General features: G+C 33.8%; 1 protein-coding gene across 2 annotated transcripts in view; it reads left to right on the plus strand.

Annotated features, from left to right (window-relative positions):
* The first annotated feature begins 209 nt into the window (after positions 1–209).
* The window catches only part of LOC123522883 (uncharacterized), a 50,531-nt gene continuing 35,863 nt past the window's right edge, over positions 210–14,877 (plus strand). The window contains exons 1-4 of one of the 2 annotated variants that reach the window (XM_053532834.1): positions 210–844; positions 2,423–2,821; positions 7,466–7,681; positions 10,272–10,356. In XM_053532834.1, coding sequence (XP_053388809.1) covers positions 385–844; positions 2,423–2,821; positions 7,466–7,681; positions 10,272–10,356 — 1,160 coding nt within the window. In that variant the 5' untranslated portion in view covers positions 210–384. Of the gene's footprint in view, positions 845–1,925; positions 1,992–2,422; positions 2,822–7,465; positions 7,682–10,271; positions 10,357–14,877 lie in introns of those variants that run through there. The other variant, XM_053532835.1, reaches the window with a different exon arrangement.

The raw sequence follows: 14,877 nt of genomic DNA on the forward strand, positions 1-14,877 counted from the left end.
TAACGTGTTAGAATCGAAATAATATATCTCATTTAGTGATTTGCTTTTGAATAAATCATTGTTTGTCGTTCAAACCCTCGTAGTCCGCCTTCGCATCTGAACTCCAAACAATGATTTATTTATTCAACGACAAATCACTGGATAAGATATATTATTTCTTAAACATTCCCGAAAAGCTGCAGACTATTTTACTATTTTAGTGATGCTTGACATTGTCACGGTCATGTAAGAAATAGTTTCATTACAATTGTTTTGGGTTTGTTTTGTTTTCTTGTTATAGAATTTCAGCTCTTCTTCAAACGTCCACCGGAAAAATACGTACGTTACGTCAAACTGTTTTTTGACGGCGGCAAACACGTTTTACTGGGTGTGTTATACAGAGAAATGAATAAAGATAATGCTACCTTTGATAGACTGATACGGACAAATCTAGACAAATTGCCTGGAATTATCAAAGAAATTTTACTCCCGTCAACAAGTTTAGAACCTTCCTCGTTAGATATTTCAGAATTGGCAGAAGTAATTTTGAATTTATTTGGGGACAGAATAAGCCAAAAAGATAACAAACATATACAGACTATTAAGGATGCAAAAATTAACTACGCAGATTTCGCAAGGCTTTCGCTAGATGAAAGCAAGTTTCTTTCCGTGTGGACAAGACTCGTATCTAGTATTAGTATTCTGACAACGGATATAGACAAAAGCTTAAACGACAAATGTATGGAAATGATAGAAAAGTGTACTGATGAAACACTTGATGTCACTTCTGTGGACGAATATCTCGATCAGCTTCAGCTGGAGACCGGATGTGTGAAGATAAAGAAGCTAAAAGAAGTATATGAAGGTATAAATATTCATATCCATTGATGACTGTAAAAGTCTCCCAATACTTGGACTAAGTGTTGTTATATTTTCTGGTCCTTTGGGATCATGGAGTACTTTCATTTACAGTTATAGAACTCCGCTTAAGCCGGTGCTAGGGGCCGTTGTGGATTTGTCACATTTCTTTGTCTCTCATGAATAGAATCATTCAAAACGAATCTGCTATTATGTTGCTTTGTTGCGTTTTCAAGGAATCTTTTCACATATTTTATCAACATTCATTTTAGCCGTCCTAAAGTTCCGTGTGATGGCTGAAAAATGTCTTCCCGTACCTTGACTCGGTGTTGTAATATTTTCTGTTCCTTTGGTATCTTTTTACAGATTTTATTACATACAGACAGTAGAGTCGTTATTTTGATTTAATACCTGTGTATCTTGTTGAGTTAACAAAATCTCTATAAGTCAACTTTACCGTTGATTAAACCCTTTATAAAAATGTGTAGTCATTAACTCGAGAGTATGCATTCATCACAGATCATTAATGCTTTTATGTGAACAACCAAATATATAGGTTTGATAAAATTGCTAAGTAAAAGAATAAACTTGCAAGATATATATGTTCAATGTTATTAAAAAGGGACAAATGTGTCATCAAATATCCTTTTCAACATCTCCTTGGAGGAACTTATTTATAAGCTTTATAGGCCATTAAGTTCATAGTGAACATCAAAATCTAATAAAAGTATTTAGTGATAAGGTACAAGTTAACGGCATTATTTATCTGTCAGTCCGTAAATTCAGTATACGCATTCTATTGTCAAAGTGTCATTTGAGAATCATACTTCCGCGTCCTAGTATCACACAGAGGACATCCGTGTACTATGAACATATATATAGTTAGAAGCATGATTATTTGTGCAAAACAGTCTAGAGTCAGCAAAAGTTTGGCATACTAGTTCTTACATGTATTATGGGTACAGTATATTCAAATTATAAAAAGTAGTATAACATTTGTAAGCAATTTCCCTAGAGTTAAATTATAAATGACATCCTTATATTAGGTGACATATGTTAGAGTATGTTGTTTTTTGTTCCATATATGTTGAGCGAATTAAAGTCTCTTCTTGAAGAAATGATAGACGAAAACTTATTTTTCAAGGAACCAAAAGGTACGTCTGCATTGTGCATTTATTGTCAATGCAGTTACACGATTTACTCCGACAATATTAAGTTCAAAAATCAAAATGATACCTACGAAACCCCAATAGTGATACCAAGAAATACTTTCTCAGAGTGTGTATATAACTGCCCCGTAATAACGTTTTCTTTTGATATTATCCCGTTATTCCTGCTAATATCTTTATGAAGAGAAAAATATCATCGTTTCTTATGCCGTTATTATGAGAAAGATATTTCGAGCGAGGTGCACCATCAGCCATCATGTGTTGCTGCTGTGTTATAATGAATCTGAAATATTGAATATTTAATAATTAGATACAATGTAGTAACAGTACTCGTGAGTGTGGTCTGCTACATGTATAATTTATTTCAACGGCGTCTCTGAAAAACACTCGTAATAACACATATTTGATCTTTTCAGAACTAGAGCTACTTGTTAATATTGACTGCAATAACCTTGAAATCAAAAGGAAGGTTGAGGAAAATTTGCAAGCTGATATTCAGACAGCTGTGCAAACAATTAGCATCGGCGGTGTTAATGAACAACCGAGCGAAATAGAGTCGCTGATACAAAACTTTACTGCAAATGAGGATGTCACAATAACAACAGTTAGCAGAAAATGTATTCTCATTGTATTACAATTTTCAACATGCGGAGCAATGAAAAATGTTATACAGTTTGTGAAAAGTGCAGCTTTCCAGTTTCATACAGAACACGTTTCAAGAATGCTATGTCTGGAATACGGAGAGCCGATTTCGATACAAGCGAATCTCACACTGGAAAGCATTAACAACTTGAATAATCAAATAACACAACCAGGTAACTTAAACGTAGTAAAGAACATCATAAGTAGTTTTAAGCCCTATAGTTAGCTATTGTTATTACCTAACGTTTGTCTGCCCATCTTTAAATATTTTTTCATGCCACATAAAACAATCTTCACGAATGTTTTATCGCATGTTATGTCTACAAAATCTCAATTAACATCGAAAATACGAAATGGTGCTCCTATATATTCAGAGTTATATATAGTCATTCAACTAGTAAAGGTTATCATATTTCACATTTTAACACTTTAAAAGAGCAGTCTTCATAAAACTTGCATAGACTGTAAATGATGACACTATCCGAAACAAGCTGGGTACTTGGCAAGGTTTCTCCGGTAAGACTGCAGTTGTTATTGCCCTTGATGAAATCGAAATTGCCTTATTTTTCAAAAAAATAGGACGTCGGTAGACAAACTGTTTCGAATGTTGCCGAAATATCAATTTTATTATTCTTTTTAATGGCACCAAACAAAACTTCAAGACTTAAATCACACGAATCGTCTGTCTTATCCGCACTTACCTCAATATCACTTGAAATAGTTTGATCTAGGAATATGGCATATTACACACCAGTCGGTGTTGGTATCGACCGAAAACCTGTCTTTATAGGCACTTTGAAACCCAGTATTAACACAAATACACAAATACGAATGGACAGCCAAGCCGCGACAAGCATGCCCCTAGCAATCCCCTACAATGTCAGGTTAGGGAACCAAAATGTAGTCTCAGAATACATGTAGAATATAAAACATAAATATAACACTATTATCTCTTGATTTCATCCTTGTGAACACTAATCCTTCGAAAATGAGAATGTTTAACCACTTAATATGCAACACTGCACTGTACTAAAACTGTATCCTAGTGGTTGTGCGCCCGCTTCAATTGCAGCAGGTCGTGGGTTTGCTCCCCGACATCGTCATCCAAAGCCACAAAAAATAGCACTAGTAGGTTCTTCACTTGGCGCTCAGCATTAAAAGGATACATCTAGGATTGGTCAGACAGGTGTCTCTATAATGTGAGTGGGTGGTGTATATGTCATGATGTTTGTTTGTTTTGGGTTTAACGCCATTTTTTCAACTGTATTTCAGTCATGTAACGTGGGTAGTTAACCTAACCAGTGTCCCTGCATTCTGTACCAGTAGAAACATGTTCTCCGCAAGTAATTGCCAACGTCCCCACATGAATCAGGGGTGGAAAACTATTGATTCCAGACACAATGTCGTTTATCAAATAGTCACGGAAAACATACGCCTGCCCGAAGATCGAACTCACGACCCCGTGATTCGTAAACCAACGCTGTATCTACTGAGCTAAGCGGGCGGACCCGTTTTATGTCATGAGTCTTCGATTTGACATTTCAGTCAGACTGCAGCATAAAGCTGGACATTGTGCTCACTGCTTTATGTAGACACCATTGTTTATATGAAAAATTATTGAAAAAGACAGAAAACCCGATCTCACACTTATTATTGCAGTTAATCATTTGTTTGAGTGCACCGCTATACATGTGACCACCCACAATCAAATAAACAACTATAGCCTTATTTGCTGCTTATCAGCGACTATGTAAACGTGGCAAATTGGAGGGCAATTAATACAGCAGGGGTCCCCATTAGACCATGAAGTTCTATACAATGGAATTGAACGAAGTTTATTTTCCTTCTTTGAAGAAAACAAATAATTATATTGTAAGTGAAAAATCAATTAACCCGATATCACATATTCTTTATTTATCGCCCTTTTGAATAATCTTTCAGTCATATGTTAACGATGGTATTATTATTATTATTATCATTATTATCATTATTGAGATCTAGAGAAAAGTCAATACTTCGTTGTATTGATAAACAATATCTGCAAATGCCATACCGGTATAATGAAAAATGTCCTACATTATATTTATATACAATACTTTTACCTTTGTCCATCTTTATTTAATATACTGAAAGGCAATGTCACATTGTTTCATAACTATCAAGTCTGAATTTGTGCACAGCCATGTTCAAGATATCTTACTTGATTGTGTTCTCTCAAGGACATCTGTTCTTTTATGTTCAAATGTACATGTTAAACAGCAACACATGGTGTCAAACTTCTCAAAGGCAATATTTCGTTCCAGTTAAACTTCATGCTCACACTTCATACATTTGTTTTCTGTTAAATTGATTTTACCAATTAACTGCATTTAATTTTAAATGCTAAGCTTATTACAGTAAGCATATTCCATTCAAAATAAATTCTTTAGTCAGGATCAAAGTATCATACATATATTATGTACTCTTTAATTAAACATTTGTTTTCTGTTAAATTGATTTTACCAATGAAATTATTTGCTTCTATATTTTTTTTTGCCGTATATATCTTTTTGCCATTCCTCACCGCAAACTCTTTCGGCGGGGGATACCAATTCATCGAATTTGCTTGTTAACATTGTTAGTATGCTGCCTTATTACTTAGAATATGTTGTATTGGCATGCAATATATTTTGTGAAAAATGTCCCCAGGCGGGAGACGTTGGTAACTCTGTTACAAACTCTTCTTATAGTTTTACACTACTGTAAATATTGTGCCATTATAACTATATTCCTTATTTTACATATCTCAATAAATACGTTTATAAAATTATTAATTTATGCAATTTATCCAGTGACTTTAGAATAAGACAAGCATTTTACAGTCCTTCAGTGTATTTGCAATAATGTCCGGTCATTATAAATGATGGATAAGTAGATAAAAGTGCAAATTTCTGAAATATAAATCTATCATTTATAATGAGCGGACATTATTGCAAATACAAAGAAGGACTGTAAAAATGCATTCATCAATTATATGACAATGATGTTATTTTCACTTTATACAAATATTTTGATATATTTAAAATTTACCATTTATATTTACGTTCATATCGGTAATTATATAGACTTATGTCTTTACTGAAGTTTATTTTGCAACAAATGTACGATTATTTATATTTTATATTCTGAAAAGCAAACAATAAATAAGCATACGAGTATAAAAGGCATAAAGAGTTTGACTCGTAGAACTTTTCCGTCTTATGACGCTTCTAATTAAAAAAAATGTGATGAAAAGGGGGCTAAGCGTTGTAAAAATGGACCTGTGCACTGCTCTTTAAACTATCATTATAGTGAAGAAATGTGTTCAGTTTAAATCCATTGTCATTAGTGGACATTGAAATCACAGCTTACATACAAAAGGAGAGTTTCTACGTAAAAAAGCAAAGTAAATTATCATTTTTTGCATTGCATGTTTCATCTTTACAAGGAATGAGTGTGTGATGTTTAACCTATTTCCATTAGTGGATACTGAGATACCTGTTAATATTTAAACTAAATAAAATAAATGGTAAGTCTATATAGAGCGTAATTAAGGGAGTGATAAAAACCAGTGCATTGTAAACTGTATTTTTTTGTACATTTTTGACACCAACTTATTTTGGTTTATTTGCGAACTGGTTGTTATGAAACGTTAAGGATATCTTGAAATAAAAGCACAATCTCCAGGCAAAACATGTAAAATATGTATTTATTTCAAAGACAATTTTTTACAATAGGAAAAGTACCATTTTGATAATAAAATTGATATTTCACACTACACACTTTGGAAGCCTTTAAAATGTTGTTTATATCTATTTCTTTAATTCAAACGACATTCAATTTTTAAGGCTGACAGCTGTTTGAGGATATTTTAAGCGTCCATCGTACTGGACAGTAAGGCAGATCGTGTAATGGTCAGGTATTGTTGATATAGATGTTGTTCGTTCATCAGATATTAGAAGGTTATGGTGATATATACTCCCAAACCTTAACCAACAGACATATACTACCCAAACATTAGCATAAATGGAAAACATTACAAAGGGACATGGCAGTTTACAGTCTTTTATTTCAAATGTGATGAGACATGATTGTCAACAAGCAGTGAGAATGTATTTGCGGATTTCCAATTTACTTGATATTGACCAACCAATTTTGAAATAATATCATACATGTGTTGTTCGGCTGACCTACCAAATGTTTCAAACTATTCAGAATTGTCAAAACAAAACATCAATCGGAGGATCTTATCACTTTTCCCTTATTGTATATCTTTAAAAACACACAAGAAAATCTCGTTGTATGAAACCGCAATCTCAATTTGACAATTATGTGAAAGGAACCATTTTTTGATGATCTTATACCACAATTTGTTAAAAATTTGACCGTCGTTATCACAAACATGTCTTACTCTCAACTTGCAGGAGCGCTGTTGTTAATTCTCAGTTAAATATGATGATGTCGCGATTCACCAAAAGCATGATCGACGGCTTTATGTGCTTTTATCTTGACTGTAATAGGATACAAAAATCACATTTAAGTGGATAACTAGCACTTTGTCATTTCTTGCGTAGTAAAGTAAAAACATGGCTAGAAGTTGACGATGCTTGTCTCCATATATGTTTTATCATACGTTTAAGCTGTGAAATTCGGGTAAGTAATCTACAACAATGTAGGCTCTTTTGTTTAAATTTTTCCAGATGGTACTGGATTTCTTACTTCATATCTGTTAGTGTTCACATGTTTAGACTAGGCTAGTGTCACATTCTAACTGACCTAAATCATCATTTTCTTTTCAGGAGATGATGGATATGCAGAGACACACGGAGTGAAGATTTCGATTGGATGTTCTTCTGTTACAGGAGTGAGACATGTTTCAGAAAATTTGAAACAGGAAAAAGTTACAAACACTTTAAACGAATTAGCTGGTACTCTTTCTGACCGCTTTGGCGAAACGATTGCTTTACGTTCTGTTCCAGACTTTAAGGAATGGAACGACATATTTAACGACAAAGGTATATCTCTTTTAAGGAAATACATGTAGTTGCTGTCCATATTTGTTATATGAAGTATAAATATTTGTATGCTCTGAAGAAAATCTGTCCACTTTGAAGGGATGAAGACCTTATTGAATTAATATATATATTTCATTCGCCATAGCATATAGTTCATCCTTTGCCGGTAAAAGAAATAATCCCTACAACCTTACAGTATTAGGTGGAAAACCTCGGACTCCAGGCATAGTGCCGTCAGCTGTTTACCTCATTCTGGATGGACCTGGCAACCTCTTAAAAAGAATTCATATAGTTTTTATGCGCAACTTCTTGTGTAGCCGATACTATCTATGGGAAAAGTGAAGTGAAGTCAACATTTGTTGAAACCTGAGAAGACAATCTTAAATATGAGGAATCTTGTGTAAAATAACAATTTTCAATTATCGGTAAGCAAATGTTGATAATGGTTTATCTTGTAATGACATGTATCATGCCTGACATTTGTCATGCAACTTGCCATTTGAAACTGCGTTTTTGCAGCTCAGTTTAGTACAAAGACAGTATTGTTCATATAATGTTAGACAATCAACTATGTATTGATAGAACAGTATCTCCCTTCAAATCATTTAGTATTCAATTATAGAAAGAATTAAGAATTTTTTAAACTTCTAGCACTGGTCAAGTTCTTGACATTGTTTCGTCCGAACAGATGTTATACTCATTCACAAGCGTCAATGGAAATTGGAAATATGAGAAAATCAACAGCAAGCCTTGCAATTAAGGACGTAAAATTTAGCCTTGTGACCCATACTTTTTTGGCCTTTTTTATGTTCACAGTTCCTTTATCTATACACTAGGAAAAGAGGAAAAAGTCTTTGAATCAGTTTCTTTCAAAGTTTAAAACAAAATTCTTTACTGTGAGTATATTCATTAAAAAAGTTCATAAAATGAAAGAAGATTATTTTATTATTTGTAGATCTACCCATCATTGTTATGATATAGTATTTACAAAATGTTTTTAATAAAACTATGATATGAAATAAATATATAATAAATTTGTTAAAAGAATAAAGCTTATTGAGCTGTCGTGATTAATTATTTATATAACAAAGTAGAAAATTATGAAAATGTAGAAAAATCGCTAGCAGTTCAGCAAAAGTGGGTGTGTTGAAAACAATGTTTCACAAACACAAAACAAAGCTTGTTGACCCATTTTTGCTCATTGTTTTAAGCACGAAATTTCAGAATGTGAATTTAGAAAGAAGTCTATGAGAGTTAAAATTAACTATAGGAATTCTCTTTCATACGTTCCTGCTAGGCGGTAAATTCAAGCTTGATTCAATAATATATACTTGTAAGTGAGGTCATAGTTACTTTTTCATGTGTTCTGGTCCTTCCAAGGTGTCACATGGTGCAAAGGGCATAAATCTTATACAGTTTAGAATAAGATATTTTTCAGAATTATTCAGATGGTCATACATTTTATACGGTGGCATAGAGGGGACATAGGAAATATTTTATTTATCACGTGCGCACGTGATAAATAAAATATTTCCTATACGAACGTGATAGCTATCGCGTGCGAACGTGATAAATAAAAAAAATCCTATGCGAACGTGATAGCTATCACGTGCGAACGTGTTAGCTACCACGCGCGAACGTGATAGTTATCACGTGCGCACGTGTTAATTAACACGTTCGCAATTTATGTCTTTTGTGTGTTTTAAATTATAGTACACATTTCTATGAAAGGAATTCATGTTTTTACATTTGCTACATGTAAGACCTTTCTGTGAACTGTTTTGACTTCGATATCATAATATTTTGTTATACCCCTAGTAGACAATTCTATAGGATATAGATATATATTTTCAATATTACATTTCCAACACACAGTGTCCATGTGTGATTATTATCTTGAGTATTATCTGGCCGGGTATTATTCGTAGCTAAAATCCCGGAGAACCAAGCCTTACCATGATCTGATCCAGCGGTTAAGACAAGATTTTTAAGTAATTCCTGTCTTTCCCGGGTGTTTCTCGTTTCCAAAACTCTGTCCCGACAAGTGTTCTAATGAATAAGACTCTAATAAACATTTTGAAGACAATACTATATATCTAAATATTTAAATAAAAAAAGTTGAAACTCCACAGTTGCTCAACACGACAAAAAAAAAAAAAACACAAGAAAAATGTTGCAGGCTTTCTAGTCCCATTTTTGAGCAGAACTGAACATTTCCCAATGCTAAAAAAAACACAAAAAGAAACCTTTAAGAGACATTCACAGATGTGTTGATACGGCGGTGCGCATGGAACCGTCTATGATACACTAGAGTGTAATTCCATGAAAAGCGGCATATGGTCTATAGTTAAAATAATTGAATATTGTTTTGCTGGAAATATTTTGCAATAGTTTCGGCTTACATTTGCATGTATTTTGTATTTCATTCAATACAATATTTTTTTTCTATGATAATGTTTTAATATTCTTTATAAACAATTTTCAATACGTTTACTGCAGAAGCATATTTTGCATTTACTCGTGTTTTGTTTGTTTTATGAATTGCATTGTTTTATATTTCAAGAATAATATTTACCTGCTGTATTTACAGATTTAGTAACAAGTGACAGCTCTACAAGCAACGAAGACGATTCTAGTGAGGATAGATTTGATAAAAAACCAAAAGAAAGAACAAGGTAAAATATTTAATGAAATAGTTATTATTATTACTATTACTATTATTATTATTATTATTATTATTATTATTAAACCACATTTATATAGCATTCTTTTCATGTACATGTTCAAAAGTGCTTTACAGAATAAATTGCAAAAATACAAACAAATACGCATTCAAAAATAATGCATTCCACATTCACAAAAATCATGAATGTAAAACGTATAGATTAAACAAGATAAACATACATACATATTTAAAAGTATTTAAATGACCCTAAGAAAAAATACTGTTCTACGCTGTTTTATGAAGAAGAAAAAAAAGCATCAATGAATCGGTCAATTAACAAGATATTTTACTTAGAAGTGGCTTTTAGCAGGGAATGAAAGCAGCTAGCGATTGTGTATTTTAGTTTTTTTCGGTTTATTTTTTTTATTTCAGTCTCTCATTAATGTACACTCAGCATTTACAAACACTGGCATATCTATAAATTACAGACATGTTTCAAAGTTCGAATAAAATTCAAGCATAAAATCAAAATATAAAATCGAAATATGATAATTAGAAACCTGCACACAAAGTAGGCCCACAACAAAAGAAGCTGTAACATGTGCTTGAACTCTGGTTACTCTGGCTGGCAAGAGTAGCCAGAGTAGCCAGAGATCAGCAAGAGTAGCCAGAACTCTGATTACTCTGGCTGGCTAGAGTTCAGCTAGAGTAGCCAGAGTTTCTAGGATTTTAACATGTTCAGGCTACTGTGGTCAGCCGGAGTAGCCAGAGTAACCAGGATTTCATTTGTTCTGGTTACTCTGGCTGGCCAGGGTAGCCAGAGATCAGCCAGAGTAGCCAGAGTTCAGCCAGAGTAACCAGAGTTTCTAGGATTTTAACATAGCCAGGTCCCGTGTTCACAAAACATGTTTAAGTCTTAGCTGAGTTTGATTATGAAACTTAATATGTCATCGTGTTTAAAACTGAATTCCAAGTTAATAATTATTTTCAAGTGGCTATTTAGTATTTATGGTCAGTTTCAGTTGGAATTTAACCTTTAAGATTTCGTAAAATTGATATTTAAACTTCACACTGGGGGTCACATGGTTTACATAGACTTATATAGGGAAAAACTATGAAAATCTTCTTGTCCAAACCACAAAGCCTAGGGTTTTGATATTTGTAATGTAGCATCATCTAGTGGTTCTCTACCAAGTTTGTTCAAAAATCCCCCTAGGGTCAAATATGGCCCCGCCCCGGGGGTCACATGGTTTTTGTGTTCTGAATTGAAATTTGACATTGATTTTTACCTAGTAACTACTTCCACATTTCTCAAGCTATAGCCTCCAAATTTGAAGCACATGCATAGTTTTGTATACCGAAATGAACTTTGACCTTGCAATTGATCTAGTGACCTACTATCACATTTCTCAAGCTACACCTTTCAAATTTGGACCACTTGCATGGACCACATGCACAGTGTTGTGTACCAAAATGAAATTTGACCTTGATTTTGACCTTGAGTAATCTTGAAATTTGGAACATTCAAAAATGACTCTGTGATCTGTATGACCCTTTTTCATAATAATCATATTATACATAATAAGGTTGCACTAACTGTTGCATAAAATTATTATGTAAATAAAAAGTTAGTCCTGTTGTGTGTCGTGTGTGTGTATAAAGCGGACAGGTCTATATATCTTTCTGGTAGATGGAAAATCTAAATCTTTAAAACAAGCAAAAAACAACAACAACAAAAAAACTGTTAAAAGCATCATTTTCGGACAAAGTTAAGAGTAACAGGTATCGGAAAATGACATTTTCAAAAAAGTAACAGGGTATATGCAGTAAAAGCTGTTTGTTTATGTACATTGTAAATAATGATTAGGTATGTTTTATTTTTATATAAATTATAATTATACAAAGTAGCCTACAAGGTCTGTGGCAGTATATATCAGCATTGATATTTGATATTACAGCCCACATCTTATCACATGTAGCTGACGTATCAGTTTATATCATATTTCTACCTATATATATTCTGCTTATATAATCTCAGTATGGATTCAACTTTTTCTCTTATTGTACTTTTCTGTTATTCTAAACAACTACACTATCTGCTTCTCTATTTTCTTCTGACTACACTTTATCTTTACATTCGGATATTCTTATATGATGGGCGCTTAACACTGGTTACTTTCATATGCGTTTGCATGATCGTTGTCAATCTGTTTTGCTGTTCTTGTCAATAATAACATAATGTTTAACCATGTCTTTCCCTCGGTTGTGCAAACGTATCCCCGCCCACCGAAACTCTGTTTTCCTTTACATTATTAAACTCATAGTGCTCGTCCAACATACCTCACAGAACATAATACACACGTATTCTCTGATCACTCAGTTAAATTTCCGAACAAAACACAATATTAAATACCCGGCTAAGCGAATGCTCTCCGGACTCAAATTTACTCTAAATCTATCTTTTACTAAATATGTTGTTCTTGTGTTTACAGGGTTGGCTTTGTCTCCTTTTAGCTGCAGATGGTAATGTTCATTCGAATCCAGGCCCACTGCTAACGATCTCTAACAGCTCCCTTCCTATAGTTTCCTCAATGTCTAACACACTATCAGAAATTATAACAAGCACTAGGTGCTTTTCAGTTTTACAGTAAAATGTACGAAGCCTATTGAACAAGTTTGATGTTCTAGAAGCTGAGTTTGGTATGTTTGATGTTCTTGCCTTCACAGAAACATGGTTAAATCAAAATATCTCTGATAATGATATTGAACTTCAAAACTTTCATACTCCAGAGAGGAAAGATAGAACTGAAAATGGCTACGGTAGTGTAATTGTTTACTTGAAGGAAACATTGCACTACAAAAGGAGGTTAGATCTCGAACCCAGGGGCTTGTAGTGTATCTGGATCAAACTGATGCCTTCTCATTCCGAACATATCTTGTTTGCTGTATTTTATCGTCCTCCAAACGCAGACATATTAACAAATCTAATCGAAGACCCGCTCGGGTTGTCACTAGATACAGGCATATCCGACACCACTGTCACTGGCGACTTTAACTTTAATTTATCAAACCCACACATTACTCGAAAACTCCATTCTATTTGTCAGCAGTATAATCTAGAGCAACTCATTATCGAACCAACTCATTTTACCGAGTCTTCTTCTATACTGGACCTCTTTTTTTTTTTTTATGTAGCCACAAAGTTATTACCTCTGGTGTTGGAGAACCAGTTCTAGATCAAAACCAACGGTTCAATTGTCCTATTTATTCACTATTTAACTTCTCTAAACCTCATGTCAAGTCCTTTAAACGGTTTGTTTGGCTATACGACCGGAGAGACTACACGTCACTCAGACGTAAAGTCAGCGACATAAACTGGGACCAACTAAAGAATGATGATATTGACACTTATACTTCATTTGTTACAAATAAAATACTTGAACTTTCAAAGGAGTGCATACAAATCAAGAATTATAGATGTTAAACCTAATGATAAACCATGGATTACAACACAAATAAAGAAACAAATTCTGAAACGTAAAAAGTACTACCACAGAGCTAAGCATTGTCTGAACCCTGTTCATTCCAATAAATTCAGAATAATCCGTAATGAAATAGCATCACTTATCCGCACTGCTAAACAAAATAGCTTCCTAAAAATGGCTGATTCGCTTAAATCTGATTCTACTACTGCCAAAGATTGGTGGAAACTTATCAAATACTTCATCTCTCCATCTGACAAACAAACTGTCCCTCCACTTATAAACCCAGCCACACATGAACTAGTCTTTGACTCTAAGTCTAAAACTGATCTATTGAATGACTTCTTCTGTAACCAGGCTTCGGTTGACGACTCCAATAAGGACCTACCTAACATTTACTATCCAGAACTAAGAAACAAACTTGACTCTATTATTATTACCCCTCAAGACGTTGAAGACGCCCTAAGTCCTTTAATATCAACAAGGCTGCTGGACCTGGTGGAATTAGCAACCGTATATTGCGCAAAACTGCTCCTGTGCTTAAATTTCCTCTTTGCACCCTGTTTAATTCTTTACTACAATGCAGTAAGGTACCTCAAACTTGGAAAGATACTAACGTCTGTGCTATATTCAAAAATAGGCGAATCGTCTTTACCCAACAACTACTGAACCATATCGTTGCTTTGTTGCATAGAAAAGGTATTTGAACGCATTATATTTAAGTATCTTTTCAACTTTCTGCGTGATAAAAACTTTCTTTCGTCTTTACAATCTGGGTTCTCACTAGGAGATTCAACAGTGAATCAGCTCACATACTTGTACAATACCTTCTGTTAAGCTCTCGATGATGGACTAGAAGTACGAACTGTATTTTTGATATAAGCAATGCCTTTGACAAAGTATGGCACAAAGGTCTACTCTTCAAGTTAGAAAATGCTGGATTGGATGGACGTTTACTGAATTGGTTTTCTGATTATCTCTTTAACAGACGCCAGTCTGTTGACTTACCGAGTCAAATTGGTTTACTGAGGAGGATCTATTCTTGGCCC

Source organism: Mercenaria mercenaria, unplaced genomic scaffold (genome assembly GCF_021730395.1).
Source record: "Mercenaria mercenaria strain notata unplaced genomic scaffold, MADL_Memer_1 contig_1808, whole genome shotgun sequence".
Classification (NCBI taxonomy): domain Eukaryota; kingdom Metazoa; phylum Mollusca; class Bivalvia; order Venerida; family Veneridae; genus Mercenaria; species Mercenaria mercenaria.